At 39.4% G+C, this 18768-nt stretch overlaps 2 protein-coding genes and 1 non-coding gene across 5 annotated transcripts; all 3 read right to left on the bottom strand.

Annotated features, from left to right (window-relative positions):
- Positions 1-2995: 2995 nt before the first annotated feature.
- On the bottom strand, positions 2996-8036 carry mrpl28 (mitochondrial ribosomal protein L28). 3 transcript variants are annotated; one of them, XM_056375169.1, is made up of 6 exons: positions 7890-8036; positions 6935-7244; positions 6540-6692; positions 6324-6458; positions 6085-6171; positions 2996-5706 (listed from the first exon to the last, which is right to left on the bottom strand). In XM_056375169.1, exons 2-6 carry the CDS (start codon positions 7217-7219, stop codon positions 5611-5613), a joined length of 756 nt encoding a protein of 251 aa, XP_056231144.1. In that variant the 5' UTR covers positions 7220-7244; positions 7890-8036; the 3' UTR covers positions 2996-5610. The 3 variants fall into 3 exon arrangements, with proteins under 3 accessions (XP_056231144.1, XP_056231146.1, XP_056231145.1); XM_056375171.1 differs by having other exon boundaries at positions 7916-8014; XM_056375170.1 differs by lacking the exon at positions 7890-8036 and adding an exon at positions 7739-7878.
- A 684-nt stretch (positions 8037-8720) lies between these two features.
- trnastop-uca (transfer RNA opal suppressor (anticodon UCA)) lies at positions 8721-8807 on the bottom strand. Its single transcript has one exon. It is a non-coding gene; the product is annotated as a tRNA-Sec (tRNA).
- A 1036-nt stretch (positions 8808-9843) lies between these two features.
- Positions 9844-16347, bottom strand: LOC130167309 (uncharacterized). Its single transcript, XM_056373325.1, has 6 exons — positions 16228-16347; positions 14425-15117; positions 12667-12996; positions 11968-12245; positions 10839-11026; positions 9844-10387 (listed from the first exon to the last, which is right to left on the bottom strand). Exons 2-6 carry the CDS (start codon positions 15107-15109, stop codon positions 10075-10077), a joined length of 1794 nt encoding a protein of 597 aa, XP_056229300.1. The 5' UTR covers positions 15110-15117; positions 16228-16347; the 3' UTR covers positions 9844-10074.
- Positions 16348-18768: the final 2421 nt, after the last annotated feature.

Below are 18768 nucleotides of genomic sequence, written 5' to 3'. Positions count from 1 at the left end.
CAGGAAGAAAAGACCTGCAGTAGCTCTCCTACCCACAATGCTGGGTGCAGTGGCCTGTCGCTGAATGAGCTGCACAGTGCTATCAGAGTATCCTTCATGGGGTGGGAGATGCTTTCCAATAGGGATGATGCTTAGCCATCATCCTCCTGTCACCCACTTCCTCCACTGGGTCGAGGGGGCATCCCAGGACAGAGCTGGCCTTCCTGATCAGCTTGTTCTGTCTCTTCCTGTCAGCAGTGGAGATGCTGCTGCCCCAGCAGACCACACCATAGAAGAGTCATAAAAGGTCCTCAGGAGCGCCCCCTGCACAAAGACCTGACTCTCTATAGCAGATACAGCCTGCACTGTTCTTTTTTGTAGAGTACACTATGTTGCGAGTCCAGTCCAGTTTATTGTTCAGGTGAACACCCAGGTATCTGGTAAGAGTCCACTATCTCAATATCCATTCCTTGGATGTTCACCGGTTTGAGTACGGAAGTCCACCACCAGCTCCTTGGTCTTCCCAGCGTTGATCTGGAGGCGGTTCCGCTGGCACCAATCCACAAAGTCCTGGGTCGGCCAACAATGGTAGAGTCATCAGAGAACTTTTGCAGATGGCAGTTAGTGGAGTTGTAGGAGACGTCTGTGGAAGGTGTTACCTTTTCTGACTCTGCCTGTCACTGTTGATTTGACATGACCACAGCTTACAGTCACTTGGAAAGTCCAAACTGGGCTCGTTTTCTAAGGCCTTTGATCTAGTACACACACACACACACACACACACACACACACACACACACACACACACACACACACACACACACACACACACACACACACACACACACACACACACACACACACACACACACACACACACACACACACACACACACACACACACACACACACACACACACACACACACACACACACACACACACACACACACACACACACACACACACACACACACACACACACACACACACACACACACACACAGGTGTTTTCATTTAATGAATTTTACTGCACCAAGGCTGAAATTGACTTATATAACTTCTAAAAGAAGTTGAGTTAAGTGAGAGATTAGCCTATACTGTCCAAAGATAACAAAATCTGCCAACCACCTCCTCTTCAACTCACTAATTAACACTTTACTTTGTCACTTTGTTTTTGTGCCCATAAAGCTAGACTAGCTGTTTTATGGTGAACTAACATAACAGGGCTTTCTGCTTGGTTGATTTTCTAGCCTTTTTTACTGTGCTACACTAACCATGCTAGCCGTTTCATCCATTCATTTATATGAAGGTAAGTTTCGTGGACTAGCTGTTTCACCCTTTCTAGTCGTGATGCTAAGTTAAGACAACTGGGCTAGCTGTTTCCAGTCTTTCTTATACACTACTCTAACCAGTAAGCTAAATGGGCTATCGGTTTTCCACCTTTTTTTGGTCTTTATGTAAAGCTAACCAGGCTAGCTGTTCTCCATTTCCAGTCATTATGCTAAGCTAACCAGGATTGCTGTTTCACCCTGGTTCCATTCTACATGCAAACAAATCTAGCCAGACTACCTGTTTGCCTAATTTCCAGTCTTTATGCTAAGCTAAGCTAACTGGGCTGGCTGTTTCACCTTGTCTCTGGTCTTTACGCTAAGCTCAGCTAACCAGCTTCAGGCTGTTACAATTTGTACATTATCTTGTCTAACTGTTTGGGTTATGAGATGTGAGAGACATCTGCAAGTCTTATTTTTAAGATATAAAACAGAGAAAAGCAGCAACTCCTCAGACTTGAGAAGATTAAACCATATATGATTTGCTGATTGAGTAATTATGACTATGTTATTTCTTTTCCCAACACTATTACATACTGGTTTCAGACTGTAGGTCTGAACCTGTCGTGGTTTGATTAAAACTTTGGTGTGTCTGTTGGTTTGTGGAGACTCTGGGGAATACTGAGCTCACAGGATGAGTCATGTGTGGTGGAAACGATCAAATATAGAAATGATGATACGGAGACACTTAAGCGGGGAGCTTGTACGATACCTAACCTCAACTGAACCCATGCCCTTGCGAAGGGGAGATTTAGTGTTCAGTTACATCACTCAGATGAAGTCATTCCTGCTCTCCATGAAAACCGGATCTTTCACTGGAATCACACCCACTCTGTTGGTGATCACATGGGTTTAAAAAGCCCTTAATGATAAATCAGTCACATTTCAGGAAATGACAGCCTGGTGCCATGCTGTCCTATAGGAGTAGGGGATGTGGATACAATTTTGATCATGGCATATAATTCACTATTGCAAGATTAATATGTATTGCAATATATTAAGTTAACCAAACAAGAATTGACTTTTTGTGATCAAACAAATTAAATATGTGATGAATCAAGGTACTCCTTCACCTCAAAAATCATGTATAAATCCAATACTGCCATAAAGCAGGCATACTAGAAGTACAGATAGTATGGTTTAAAATGTATGGCGGAATCTCTAATGATTAACACATTTATATAACAATATTACCTTTTTTCTGATATAAGTTGTATTTTATCCTTACAAATACAATAAATCTCTTTGAATCTACCCAGCAAACATGATGACAGTCATCAAGGTGTCTGCACAGTCTGCAAGACCTTTAATATTTTCTGTGGACATTTCAAAGACCAAATTAAGAAACTGAAGACAAATTTATTTTGCTGCATAAAGGTTAACAAATGCCACCAATGAGTTTTTAGAAACAAGAGTCTGCGGCCATGTTAGTGGCTCAAAATGACTGCTAACGTGCTGATGTGAAGTAGGTTAGGTGTTTTGTTTTCCATTGTCAACGTGTTAGTTTGGCATGTTACCATGTTAACATTTGCTAATTAACACTAAACACAAAGTAAAGCTAATTGATTTTGAAGTTATTTGGTCACAAACCAAAAAGTACTGGATGAAATGAAATGTTGACCTGGTGATGATGCTAGATGAAAAGTTAAGACAATCGTTACAATGAATCACAGAGGGGAACATGTCTGACAATGAATGACTATACCAAGTTTAATGGCAATCCATCCAAAAGATTTTGAGATATTTCACTCAAAACAACAAATGTGAACCTCATGGTGGCGCAGAGAAAAAGTCAAGGATCACCAAAGTCATTAGATTTTTCCTCTGGAAAACATGAATGTCTGTGCCAGATTTCATCTTTCCATTTCAATCCATCCAATAATTGTTAAAACATTTCAATCTGGACCAAAGTGGTGGAATGGGGCTGTGAGTAAAAATCTACTTTTTTTTTTTTTTTAATGTACAGTGTTTCTACGGGTATCTGTAAGTCAAGGAACCTTTGTATAACTTATTGTGCCCCTTTCAAAGTTTACCTGACAGTAACATTACAACAAAAAAAACAATATTTGTGGATAATAAAGGTGGACTAGAAAGGGAATCTGTAAAGAGTCGCCTACCATAATAAATATTTACACAAGTAAAGACAAACAGGGATGGGAAAGAAAAGATGCAGAACAAGTCACGGTCGTGGATGCCAGTTTCACATAAACTAATCATATTTTATTTCCTAATTGATCCTCGTAGCCTGATTTTAAATTTAAAAAATGCAGTTGAACATCATCAGCTTTCACAAGCCTCATTTAGCTCGGTGGGTTGAGGATGAACCAGCCAGATGTTCCTCTGTCATCTGTCTGCCAAAAAAGGAGAAAAAAAGAAAAAGACCAAATTTGGCTCTTGGTGTGTCAGTTTCGGAGTTTGTTTTGTTAATATGGACAACTTTGATCATGTGCACAATATGAAAGGGTAATTCCAGACTGCAGCTGTATCTATATGAGGAGTGAATTTTTCTGTTTACAGGTGCCAAGTATCATTTATATCTCTGTTGCCGAGGTTACAACACCCACGGGAGTCCCCAGTAGGGACTCCCCATCTTACCATAATAGTACGCTACAACCACAAGGTGACAAAACACCAATATAACTGACACAGATCAGGCCAGAAGTGCTGAAAGCGAAACCAGGGAAGAAACGTTTTTTTTATGTTTTCATAACCTTATTTTTTGTCTTTTTTTCCATTTGTCAACTCAAGCACCATATAAGGGTCTTTGCTCCATTAGGGCAGATGTGTGGTTTATTACGACACTGTTTGTTTTGATAGTAGTACTACCCAACGTCTCTGACCAGGAAATGCTGAGAAATAAACAATAGTGTCAAAGATTACAGAGATATAACACATTTAACTGCTGTTTGGAGGTTAACATATGGCATCAGGGTTTTTATAGATGAGCCTGATTAATTTCTGAAGTTCATTAGATATAACTTGATTTGAAGAGAGACACAGATGGCTCTATCATCTCTCCACACGCAAATGGCGACTTTACGTTCTTTTCATTTTAAGCATTTTGGTTCCATCTAATGGGCAAACACAGAAATAAAAAGCCCTGGTTTCACATCCCCATAACGGTAGTAAAACGCATATTCAGCTTGTACTGAGTTTGACATCCTGGGATATACTCTCATTCTCTTGTTGCTGAGAGCTGATGGAAAATACTAATGCTACAAAACTTTTAATTAAAGTATCAAAAGTAAAAATACTCATTATGCAGTATTAATGGACACATGAATTTCCCCTAGGGGATAAATAAAGTATCTATCTCGTTATCTATTACAGCTTATTGCATTATTGCATCCTGTATAATCTTATTACTATTGCTGAGGTGTTAACATAAAAGCAACATTCATTGTTATTGTAGCCATTCAATAAGGAGCTCATTTTAACCACTTTAAATACTTTTGGGTAGTTTGATCTAGGCCTGCAACTGAATATTTTCATTATCGATTAATCTGTTCATTATTTTCTTCATTAATCGATTGGTCTATAAAATACAAGAGTAAATAAATCAAAGTTTCCCAAAGCTAAGGGGATGTCATCAAACAGTCTACAATTCAGAGACTTTCATTTTACTATCACATAAGACTAAAAGTAGTAGAAATCCTTATTTTTTTAAAATTTCTATAGATTAAACTGCTCTGTCGCCCTATTTATCGTCTTTATGCTAAACTACGCTAAGCTAACAAGCTGCTGGCTCCAGCTACATATTTACCATGCAAACATCAGAGTGAGTAAGTATATTAACCAAAATGTCAAACTGTTCCTTAAAGCTGTTTTTGCTTACATCTCACCTCATGCAGTGAACCAATCAATTTTATAATTAAGCTGATTTAATAATTATTGGAGAACAGAGGAGCAGAAACAAGGTTTAAGAAACAGGGTTTTTTATTTTATTTTTAGAAATCCCATACAAGGGCCTTATATCTCAGCTGTGTTTACACTAATGGAGGCTTTTGCCTTAATTCCTAAATGTCTCTTGCATGGGTCTTAAATACAAACAGGAAAAAGAGAACTGAAATAAATACGCATTAGTTCAACACAACCTTGTCCTTTGTGTCACTCCCAGATGGAAAGGTAAGTTGAAACTTCAGGAAGTTCTCCAAGGTGAGCACTCAGTGCTGAAAATGTTTCAGGAGCAGAAAATTGGTGAATCAAAATCCCACCACCACCTGGAGAAGCTTGATCGTTCAACCTACTTAATTTTTCAGTCTGAAAAGCTGCATCTGTCCCACTCAGATGGTTTGTGGTTGTCACTCCTTCTTTGTGATGTGTGGCTCTGAGAGTTTTTGGAGGCGCAGCTCCTCCGCCAGCTTGTCAACACAGGCTTTAAACAGGGGCTCAGGCTCCTAGATGACACGAGTCAGAAAAAACAGTGTCAGTGAACACACAGGACAAACAACATACAAAATAAAGCATTTCAGCCTGTCATGAGTTTTAGGATCTCTCAGGGGTCAAATAGATTTTCTGGTCAAGTGAAGATGAAGGAACAAAGAATGACCAAATAAGTCAATTGAGATGAACCTAGAGTCTGAAAATTAGCCAAATATACTGTATGTCTCTGATCTGTGATGAAAGTATCTCAAGGAAAACAGAAGATATTTGCACCCTACGTTTCCTATGTGTATGTTTTGTATCTGGCAGCCTGCAACAGGGGAGCATTAGCTCTACATGCTAATGCTAACTGTTGACATGAGATTCAGGCAGTTGTGTAAGAGGACTGTTACCTTGTGCTCCAGCTGCCTCTGTTTCTCCACAGCTTCCTCCAGACTCAGACCCACCCACTCTGCCTCCTCCTCTGGGATCTCAAACCGCTGCTCAGACAGAAAGACAAACACATACAATTTTTTTTTTTTTTTTCTCCATCTCTTCTGCACTAATTATAAAATGCCACGGTTATTTGTAACTGTTGTGCCTGAAGCCACTCAACACATTTGGAATCAATCTCATGTGATTGTATTTGTACCTTGTATTTGTTGTACACCTTCTCTCTCTTGACAGGGTCATTGGGGTAAAGCTCTGTGTCTTTGCGTGCCAATCGAAGCAACATGGCCCTCTTGAGGTCCATCCCTAGCTTGGAGTTCAGGTCTTCCTTTGATGTCTAATAGGAGTTGGACATTAGAGTCATATAAAAAGCTCAATGGTAAATGCCACTTTGTTCATAGAGGTAGTGTTTGCTTACTTTGAGAATGTAAAAGTCGAAGCCATAGAGAGCATCAATGAGGTCCAGAGTGCGGGCTGTGACAGGGATGGTGAACTTATGATCAAGGATTTCGCTGTACAGCTCTCGTTTTAACACCTGTGGTTTCCAGGTCTTCCTCATGCGATTGGACAGCTACGTGAAGAGACAATTCGGAGAATTCAATTCAATGAGATGGTGTTACCATTATTTTCCATGTTGATTAAACTGAAGATTATTTTCTTGACTAATAATTTGTTCTATAAATTGTCAGAAGATAGGAAAATGCCCATTTTAATTTACCCCAGCCCAAATGTCTTGTTTTATAGGACAAACAAACAAACCCATAGACATTAAGTGTACTATCATATATGACAAAAAAAAGTGTTAAATCTTACTTTGTCATTGTTGGCGTATCTGTAGCCACTTATCCAGCCCTCTCCACCCCACAGGCCGTCCTGGGAATGTGGAGGGTAATAGATGGGAATAGGGACATCCTGAACCCGTTCCTTGTGCCCAGTCTTTGGGTTGGCTCGGTACTGAACTCCCAGGGGTCTCCAGTGGACAGGGGTGGGCTCCTTCTTCTCGAGGGACTTGAGGTAGTGTTTAGGGAGACGAGCATAGATGCCTTGCTTCAGTTTCAGGGCTTCCCAGAATTTGGGGGACTGTTTAAGAAGAGGCATGATGGACTGTGTTTTAAAGTCAAATCTGGAAGACAGAACAAGAAAACGATTCATTATCACTTTGTGATAAAACTGTTGTAAACACGAGTTGGGTGATGTTTAAATGCAGGCGATGCAAAAGATAAAAACAGAAATTAAGAGGTTTGCTGCACATCAAAACTTTGCTCAAGACCAAAATCTTTTCTTCTTCATTTATGCTTTGTCTGCAAGTGCAATAGCTCTTCCACTTTTCTCCCACTTTCGACCACATTAAACCTGGTCTACATACAAAAACACACTATACTTACAGTCTTTGCAAATGTGAACAAACAAGAAAAAACAAATCGAAAGGTTGCTCACGTTTTTTAAATTGATAAGCAATTTAAAACGTGGTTAAACTATTTTTGAATCTATACCTGCCAGCAAAGTTGTGGCATTACTTTGAAATAAATCAATTAGATACAGATTATTAGTTTCTGGATGGTGGTTACCTAGTACAGTTTGTCTTAAATTAATTTATATCGATATACAGACACTCACAAGCACAAATGAATAACTTTCTTAACGTCTCTCGTTAGCAGGACGCTGACTGACACAGACAAACAACGACGATAAAATCACTTTGTTTGACCAAACAGGGCCTCCACGAGTCAGATACAACGATAACAACAAATTCAAAAGTCTGTCTTACCGACTGATAAGAAAACAGTGACCTACACCGAATACCAAGTGAGTTTTTAACCCACGTTATGGAAAAATCAAACAAGCAAGGACATGAACCTCCGGTACACACGACTTCTGCCTACATTGATCGGCCTGTCTACACCGACGGACATGATTCGATGTCGGACAGGAAGTTCTCACAGATGATTGGGTCACACGGTTGCCAATCAATAATTTTCTTTTTCCATTCCGGGTATACCGGATGTAGATTTACAGACCACAGGTCGAAGAATTAAAATGTATTTTTTATGTATAATTTATTTGTTCACATTTATTGTATGTATGATTTTATTTTCATTGCCATTAAATTAATAATAATAATAATAATAATAATAATCAGCTATTCTCTGACAAAATACATCACAACTAAACATTCAAGTTTACATATTTTACATACACTTTTGTTTGTTTTTTTGGTGTTATTCTAATTTCACTATCTAATACGATAAGCACCTTAATTAAAAATTAAAATAAAATATATAGCAACAATAAAGAGTTTACAGTATTCAGTTTAATGACTTGAACGCTTATTGTGAAGTGCCAGGACAAAGCTTGACAGGAAGTAGACTCGTGATGTATTGAGGAGATTTTGACCGTTGTAATAGTTCAACTAAAAAGAAAATGACATGAGTAATTCTGACAGTGGGGGAACAATATCTAGATCTCATTTAAGCACATGCTGTGAACGAGATTGTTCACACTATTATCGTGGGGACAGGGAAACTGTCACATGAAACGTATAATTTTCCACTGAAAGTCTTTCGTAGCCTGTTAATCTTGACTCACGACACATTATTGTCGCCCGAAAGGTGGAATTGAACCACTCTGCCGCTAAGCAGCTACAGGTTTGAAGCCTGCACCCCGGACCACCGAGGCTCATCCGGGCACTAACAAAGTCTGCATTCAGGTTTATATATAACTCAGCCCAGCGACAGATGTTTTAGTCAGGGTGTCACAATAGATGACTGCCATTACTTTGTATTCATGTATCAAATATCATGCATACACATCGTGTACACGTGCTGGATACTCTAAAGCTAAATTTTTGGCGGATAAATACAAAAAGAGGGACAAACAGTTGAGTCTGTGTTGTTTTATGCAAAGCGGACGCATTTTGATTGGCTGTGTGGAAATAAAAAGGTGGAAACAGACCGCGTCATCTCAGGTAAGCGATATGTTCAGGATTACAACTAAACACAAATCCAGATTGGTATGTCATGGATGGGAAAGGCCAAGGTTTAACTTATTCCATTAATACCTTCTATATCCCAATTAAATTTACCAGTTATTGTTCATGTTGAAGCTGTCATTGTTGTTTTTAGCTACACCCAGTGGTGGAAGTAGTATCCAGATCCTTTACTTAAGTGTAAGTGCCAATACCTCACTGTATACACTGTGTAAATACTAATACTACTTTAATACTTAAGTAAAATTTAATCAGGTAAATGAGCAAGGGCTAAAGTGACACCTTCAAATTGCTTTTCTTGGAGAAAAAACCCTCTAAATTATCCTGTGTAGGCTAATGTACCTTAAAAGGAAAATCAATGACTGCTCACTTCTTAGAAACTGACACCAATAAATGCTTCAAGTTTCTGCATGAAAAATTGCTTAAACAATAAATCATTTCTTAAAATAGTTTTTAATTCTCTGATGAATTGACTACTGATTAATTGACTTGTCATTCAGCATTAATTTTATATACTATTGGCAATTTCAATCTATAACAATGCATCACACTTCATAAGTCTTCATATGTTTTGTATGTAAAATTTGACTTGGTAAAGTAACTAGTTACTACAGCTGTAAAGAGTATTAAATCACAAATCAATTTTGTTGTTTTGCTCTTGTTACACTTCTATTTCACTGTGTGGGATCAAAAAAGTTTATACTATTATCATAAAATGAGAAGAGAGACACTTAAATATGATTAATTATTATATTTTAGTATCATACATGAGAGACAATACAAAAATTCCAGATACAAATGAAGCAGCACTAGATCTATTTTTACAGACTTTCACTTGACATTAGATAAAAATCTTTGGTATAGCACCTTGTTAATGTCATAAAATGAACAAAACACTTCCTAATAATATCCATACGGTGTTTTGTTTTATTTTCCTAAAGTGTAATTTGTTGGTTAAAACTGACAGTCAGAGGAAGGTGTTCTCTATAATGAGTGTCTGAGGCTCTTCCTTTGTTTCTCCAGCTGGTGGTGCCACCAGACTCCTGGTCTCCTCTTCTGGGGGAGAGCAGCACATGTTCCCAGCACAGGTCTTCCCACAGCTGAGGCTGCAGGCCAGGTAAAGGGGCAGGGAGGGGTCTTCTCTGTTGACAACAGGGGAGGCGTCCCCCTGACTGACTGCAGAGCACCCAGAGTCTGAAGCAAACTCTGGCTGTACAGTGCAGCAGCTCACTCCTACACTCTGCAGCACCTTAGTGACCCCCAACATCAGATCAGCACACCTGTGAAATGATTCTGCATTAACAAAATACATTGTTTTCAATCTGGACCAAAACCAGAACCTGATTAACAGCCAGTAACCGCCCCTAGAAGCTCAAAAATGCCCATAGATATGAATGTTAGTATGATTATCTGTCTGTATGTATCAGCCCTGTGATAGACTGGCGACCTGTCCAGGGACCAGGTTGGACCACACTTGTCGCCCAGTGTGAACTGGCTTATAATGTTATAATGAGTTTATAAAAAAAGCATCATTGCAGATTTAAATCAAAACAATATAAAACCAGCAGCGATCTGTGAATTTGAGATGCTTTGTAACGTACTACACAGGTTGAAAACTGTTATATAAATGCAGTCCATCTACCACTGAAATGAAATCTGAAATTGGGGCTCTAGCATAGAACAACATTAAAATCTAAATAATATATTGATTGTCAAACTTTTCCAGTTCACCTGTGTGTTGGAAACCCAGCATGGCAGTGTACATGGACAGAGGCCACAGTGAATGATTCAGTTAACTGCCAGACGTGGAGGTCGTGCACAGCCTGCACTCCAGGAACACTAGCAATCCTGCGTCTGAGATCAGACACATAAATGTGTGGAGGTGTTGCTTGCAGCAGCAGCATACCATACCTGTTCACCTGGAGGGGAGATGTGTCAGTGAAACAGTGGCAACAATCAGCTGCAGCAAATTCGAACAACATAAACAAATACTTACCGGCTACCTACTGGTACAAGTGACAGAGTACAGGAACAAGTGGGTGAGAAATTAGCATTTAGAGAGAACCTTGAACTAAAATGGACTGTAAGTACTTTTTAAAAAATGACCCAGCGCATATTGAATAATAACAAGGTAAAAACAAGGTGCCAGCAGGCTTAGTCAATATGTCATTTCAGTGTAGCTACACTATAATTACATGAAAAGTTGGGTGAACAATGGAACACTTTATGTTTCAGCCCAGCATTTAATAATCATTTTAAACAGAAAAACAACCTTTAAAACTGTAAACTATTTTGTAGTTAAAGCTATAAAGGCACATCTTTCTTCCCAATCAAAGCCAAATGTTTTGTTTTCCAGCAATGAGAATAACGTACAGAAACACATTAAAAACATTAGAAATAAATGAATAATTAAGTACTCCATATTTCGAAACTTCTTACATTGCAGTTATACATGCAACTTCCCAAAATCCTGAGTTTTTTTTCCCATTTTCACTTACAATAGCATCAGTGTTACTCAACTGTTCTTGCCTTGGTACACAGTAATGATGGTACTGTACCCCACAATAATTAAATAGGGGATTAAAAAATTATTACAGTGTCATTTAAACACCTAGTCCCCACTTCTTGCCTAACCGTTTTACCTTCTTCACTTGTATGTACTTATAGGTACCCAGTAAGTATTTCATTTATACCTTTATTGGTAACTTGTGGGCCGTAATCTAAAGAATACATTTTTCAAATCTTCTACAACTGATCCTTTCTAGGTTTCTTGTAATTTTTGGGTTGAACTCTTGGTCTTGATAAAAGCTTCAGCTATCCTTTAAACTAAATGGAATGACATAAACACACAGAGCCTGACCTGTGGCACAGCTATGGTGATCAGTGTAATCACAGCCAGCAGGGAGAAACCAGGATCCAGGTAAACCAGGAGGCTACAGGCTCCAGAGCTCTGTTTGCACTGTGGGCCGACCAGCAGCATCACCAGGCTGTTGGTCAGAGCCAGGAGGGCACCAAAAAGGCCCTGAATGACAAAGATGAACGACAGGAAGCAGACTGGCCGCTGGCTGTGTGGTACAGGGCTCTCATTGTGATTTGATGATTTGCAGACTGGCAAGGTTTTAGATGCATTTTGACTGTCTGCAATGGGAGAAAGCAGTAAAACATGATTTTTTTTTTACACATGGAATCAGACATATCAAAAAAAACCAACAAACTTTGAAATACTAGAGATACTTAATATACTAGAATACGTATCACAATATGAATAAGTATGTTTTTGGTATTGATATTTATGTATCTGTAATATGGCAAATGTAGGTACAATGCAATGAGATGTATTTCACAGTTCTGCTCGATGTCTTATCTCCATCAACCTTTTCTATTATTAACGTTGATAAAAAAAAATAATACTGAATTATTGTCCAGCTATTCTTTGATGCCACTATATGCCACTCATATGAAACATGCATTGAATTCAAATTTTATCTTTTCACGTGGCTCTCTTCTATGTGGCCCTAAGGTGAGAAAGGAAACAGTACAAGGAGTTAAACTATCTTACCAAGATGTCCCGTGCTTGTATTGGCTTTAGAAATCTCTGTGATGTCTTTTGAAGGACTGTCACACTTGCAAGCCTTCAGATCTGCAACACCACTCATGTCTTCACAGTTCAGGCTGTCCTGTGGAGCTTCTGCATGCAGGTGAACTTCTGGCAGTTGTTGTGAGCTTTTAGACTCAGTGTCCGGGACACTAGAGGTTCCTGGGTTACAGAGGACAAGTGCCCCGTTGTGGTGCAAGTCGTCCACAGCAGATTGGACTTGGCTAACGTCATCCAGGACTCGCCCCTGCTCAGCCAGGCCTTTGGTTTCCTCTGCAGCCAAGACTGTGGGAACTGAACAGAGGAATGAAAAACAAACATGGAAACTGTTTGATGTTCCTTACAGCTGAATATACACTTGGAAGCTGCTTCAAAGGGAAATCTGTCAGAGCAATATCATCAGCTGGACGGGTTCTTCTGTAGTACGATTATTATTACATAACGCCAGTACAAGCATGTGCTTTTACACTGACTAACCTAAACTCACAAGTAACCATTCATTTTGATGGTATCTTTGTTCTGTTAGGTTGTCAACATATTTCAGCTTCATGCATCGTTGTGAGCTGCTACAAATTCCACAATTAATAAATTCCATACAACAACAATCTTACATTAGATTTTTAAATTCTTAAGTACAGTGAAAAGTCTGGTCATCACATATTAAATAACTAACTGCTGTATCTAAGATTAGATTGATCATATTTAGATTTCTCTTGTCGTGTCCAGATTGTAGTTGTAAAAAATCATGTATTACAATCAAAACTATGTCGGTTTGGTAAATATGAACCTACATAGCATCCTGTTAGCTTAGCTTTAGCATCAAGCAAAGAAATATCTAACAAACAGTTGTTTTTACATTTTGGTTATTGTATGAATTAAACAAAGAGTTATAATGTGTAAGCTTTACAGGAGCCTGCAGGTGGTGAGAAAAGGGGTTTGAACTACTGTCTTGAGTGCTCTTATTTCAATCTTTGCACAACTACCATCACTTTTTGTGTGAAGAATGTGTGAGTGTAACACCACGAATGATTTCAGGAGAGACTGTCTGAAAAAATGGGCCATTATCACTATTTGCTTTAAACACTTTAGCTGTTTGATGTGTTCAGACAGCACTTATAGAAACTTGTTTCAAGCATACTGAACCCTTAAGTCTTATTTCTTGATGGCAAATCAAATCTTTTTTCAACATCCACATTTTTTCAAACACTGCCTTTATCTGCCTGCAGAAGAAACGCCCTCAAAGAGACTATAAATTCCTCGAAAACATAACACAAGGCTTTTTTGTATCTTCCTGCACAGGGGCTTTACAAACCAGGTGCCCCTCCCTGGTCTTTTTAGACAACAGCTCTGTTTTACACTCCTTACTGAGAAGTGTCTACATGCTGCTGAATGCCATTAATGACTACTTTCTGGTTGATTTAAAGATGAAACAAGCTGGTTTCTAAGACGTGTTATTCAACCACATCTGAAGCCAAAAGTGTTCATTGTTTTTTTTTGGAACAGCCACACTTGAAGGCAGAGTGAAAAGCTCACCATCACAGAGAGGGGGAGTATCTCCTGGAAGGCATTCATCACTGAAGACATTGCGGACCCTCACATAATCACAGATGCCGAAGGTTTAACACTTGCTTAAGAGAGTGATACCACATATTGTTATACTGCATGCTTTAGTACTAGGATATGGACAATCAGCTCTCAGGGTGAATCCATGGGTAATGTTACCTTTGTGGTTCACATCGAGGTGAGATTCGATCTCTGGCTGCCCACTGGCTTCAGCCCTATCCTCCTGCAGCTGCCCCCAATTCAGCCAGAGCACCAGTATTTTGTAGAGCAGACTCACGGCTCCCACTACCACAAGCAGCAGGGGGCGCTGCACTGGTTGTGGCTCCAGGGAAAAGCTGATGATTTCCATTAAGTAAGAGATACTCAGAGAGGCCAGGAGCAGACTGGACATGAAAACCCCCACAGCCTCAATCCTGCTGTTGGCATAGGAGACGCCGCAGTTGAAAGCTGGAGGAGAGGTTGTTGGGGAGAAGAACTGAGAGTTAAACGGTGAGGCTGCTTCGTGGTCAGGCTGAGGAGCGGGAGGTTGATCCGGAGTGGATGACCCATTGGTGGCTGTGTGGGTGCCAGGCGGAGGTTCGATGGATGACCCTGCAGATGGGGTGCAAGGAGGTGCTGCTGAAGAGGAGGAAGCATGTGGAGATGAAGGGGAGTCCAGCCAGGTGGGCGGAGGTTTTATTATGCCTGCAGTTTGAGGAGTAGGAAGAGCCATGCGCATGAGGATGAAGAGCGTGTGGAAACCATCCACCAGGGTGATGAGGGACTTGCAGAGCTGACTGATGGTGACCTCGCATACCAGCAGCAGGATGGTCACTCCCAGCATGCACCAGTGTAGCACCTTCATACCTGCAACTGAGAGTATAAATAACACACATCAGGTCCATTATTTTCTGTTTTTTTTTTTTGTAAATATGATTTCAATAAAAGAAAAATCTCATTCAAACAATGACTAATTGCTGTTTGTGTAGTGAAAGCTTGAATGAGAGTATTGATATTGGTATTTGTATCAATGAGTATATGACTGATGATAAGCAATAAGAAGTTGTAGTGGAAAAGTGCCAAAGGTTTGTTTGCTTGAGGTTGGTAAAAATATTCATAGTTTTCCCACCAGACAGCATTAATTAGTTTATTTTTCAATTGTAAAATGTCCTGCTCAGTACATATTCTGGTCACTATTCATAATTAATAATCACAATAACCAAATTTGAGGGATCCCAGTCAAAAAAGTTTATCTGTCTGTGTCGATGTATGTGTCCACGTGTGTGTGTTTATGTTGTTCATGAATTTCCCCTAGGGGAAAAATAAAGTATCTAACTGTCTATCTACCTATATATAGAGAGGTGGTCTCAGACAGACAAAGATTTCACAGTTTCAAAGTTCAGTTATTTTTCTAGAGAAAACATCAAACCTTGTCAACAATGTTATTCATTGTTTAAACTTGCATAAAACACAATACTTACTTACATACTAAAGGTCCCTTACTATTGTACTTAAGTACATTACTTGAGTTCATTAAAACTCAACCACACAAGTGTGCCACAGCATAAATGAGCCTGACTGGACTGTCATTCAGTACAATCATGAGATACTTGTACTTTACTTTTTTATTTCTATTTTGTGTGACTTTATACCTCTGAGCCACAACCTTTTTTTTTAATCCAACAATATAAACACATTATTCTGAGGTGGGCCTTCATAATGAGTACTTTCACTTTTGATACTTTAAGTATATTTTGATGCGAATACTTTTACTAAAGTAACATTTTCAATGCAGAAATTTGTGGTATTGCTACTTTTACTTAAGTCAAAGATCTCAATACTTCTTCACCCACTGACTGTAAGTCATGAGTAAACCAGCATTTACATGTAACAAACAGCAAACTATTTGCACAAGCAGTAAAAACACAACAACTGTAAACAGTCTAGGCTGCAGTTTTTTTTTTCAGTTTAAAGCTTAATTACCCCAGGAAAGTAGACGACCCTCGGCCAGCAGTCAAAACCAAGTTGACTTCTTAGATGTGATGTGTCCGCCGGAGTCAGAAAAATGTCATTCATCGTGCTCACCATCTGTCCCTCTCTCCCTCTCTCTCTCTCTCTCTCTCTCTCTCTCTCTCTCTCTCCTCCTCCTCTGCGCTAATCGCAGTCATGTGAGCTGGGGAGGGGAGGGGAGGGGGCGGGTGGTATCGTCCTCTCCTCAGTTGTCCCAGTTTGCATTGAGCTCGACGGTGGGAGAAAATATCTTCAGTGGACGATCACACAGCCCACCCACCCTCCGCACACACTGTGAGCAGATCCAGTGAAGCTAATTTTCGCTTAGCTTTAGCAGCCCTCACAGCATTTTATAACCGCTTAGTAATATTAATGTATTATGTGTATCACCTCCCTCTTCATTCCCCCCGCTCTACAGGTGGGACAGTAAATAAATAAGTCACACTGTGCAGCAAAAAAACACACACATGTAATTTTTAAATTTAAGTTTTCTTTTTTACCCCAGTGTAAACATGACAACTTCAATCAAATCAAGAGCTGGGACAAGCTGATAAAGGATATAAATGTGCTACTTTCAGACAGTGTGGAGTACTTAAAGAAACTATATGTAATTTTTGCTGATCAGCAGCCACTGTGGTCACAAATGGAAAATTGAGGACAATGACAAAACTTTAAAATATATACATTTAATAACATTAGCCATCGTAGGCTACCGGTCACAACAGACCAAGCAAGGATGTAGCAAAATAAAAATGCTGAGCATGGGCTACAGAAGTACTGAATTCAGCTCTTTGTAGGGAGGAATAATGTGTTATTCCTTTTTCCAAAAGTTACACTGTCACTTTAAAGCTATAAGGGGAAATGAATGGAATATGACAAAGTTCTTATTCACGTTCTTGTCAAGAGTGAGATGGGAAGATGGATAACACTGTGAAGATCAGTCAGGCCTTGGTATCTCCAAGAGCAAGATGAAGGCAACTGGACTTGCTCGAGGTTCTTGAGGACATTTTCACCTCTCATCTAAAAGGCTTCTTCATTTCTATCTGACAGTTAGAACATCTTGAAGTACCTCAACCAAATCCAGTTGCCTTCATATAGCTTTTAGAGATTGACACCACTGGATTTTGGCAACTGGATGCTGTCTAATTATTTACTTGCACTCTCAGGGTGTTGAGGTGGTGCACCCTCTCTGTCCCCCTCTCAGCTCTCATGATCCCACAAATGATGCTGCAGTCCCATCAGCCCCTGCTCATGTGTGCCAGTGTGCAGGGGTTTGTTGCAGTCCAGTGGACTGCGAATCAACAGGCCAGATAGGGGCTGACACCATGGATAAATCCCTACTGTTCTACCAGCATGCCAGCACATTCCTGAGGCATGGCTAAGCCCAAGGAAAGACCCAGCGAGGAAGCATTTGATCACTTACCACTGTCCCCACACATAAAGAGAAGCCACCGACCTGGCAGCCTGGCTAAACGTTCAGCACCCATAAAATTGTTTTCCAGTAGCACTGCCTACTTCTTTATCATTGGAGAGTCTCTTTAAAGCTGTCTTTATTTTTTGGTCTCTTGAAGGCAGCAAAAATAATCTGAAAACATAGCATTTATTTGGGATTGTGGTTCGGCAAAGACGTTCTGTGTTTTAGCTCTGGTCTGGTCTCCATTAACTCCTGAGAAAAAGACCTGTTCCTTCAGTTGCTAAATGCTCCACTGTGTTCACCAGCTAGCTGCTAACTGTGTCTCTCTGCTGTTTGATGCTCAGCAGCTGAACGATTGAGTCAGTTTCCAGTGTGCCATCGAGCCGCTGTATACTGGCGTTTTCTCAAACAATCCAAGGTTTATGTAGGACCAAATAACATTTCAATTACAATTTCGTTTATAATACAGCAATTCAAGGGTTAGCTGTAGCCTGCAAACATTGCCGCTCTTTGCATGTCTGAGGATGTTGACTTTTTGCATTATCCTTAGCCTCTCATGTCAAAGAAGTTATATGTAGCCATCAAGTGCTTTCTTGAGAACCCTATCACAAAATTCTTGTTTTAAGTACTTTAAGAACTTTGTATATTATTGGACAGTTTAATCTATAACAATACATCACATTTAATAGGATGATAATATGTTTTGAAAGAAAAAAGCTTAGTCTGCAAAGTAACTAGTAACTATAGCAATAAATGTAGAGGAGTAAAAATAAAAACACATTTCAAAAGTAGCATCAAATGAAAATACTCAAGGAATATACAAGTACATAACATTGTGTATAAGTACCGCACTTGAGTTCTGCAGTGATAAATATATTAAATACTCACCAATCTCCATGAAAACTGAACTCTCATCAGCTGATGAAGACTATGAGATGTGGCTGAAAGTATAAGAATAAGTGTTATGTATTGTAAGTGTCAAGATTGAACCTTCACACTCCAGAAATGTGTGATATTTTTACTTGAATGAACAAAATGATTAATCATCACAATTATCAAAATACATTTTCTCCTAATCAACCAATTAACTAATTGACTGA

This window comes from Seriola aureovittata, chromosome 4 (assembly GCF_021018895.1).
Source record: "Seriola aureovittata isolate HTS-2021-v1 ecotype China chromosome 4, ASM2101889v1, whole genome shotgun sequence".
NCBI classification, from domain to species: Eukaryota; Metazoa; Chordata; class Actinopteri; order Carangiformes; family Carangidae; genus Seriola; species Seriola aureovittata.
Note: the sequence above shows the minus strand (reverse complement) of the source record. Positions and strands in the feature narration are given on the sequence as shown.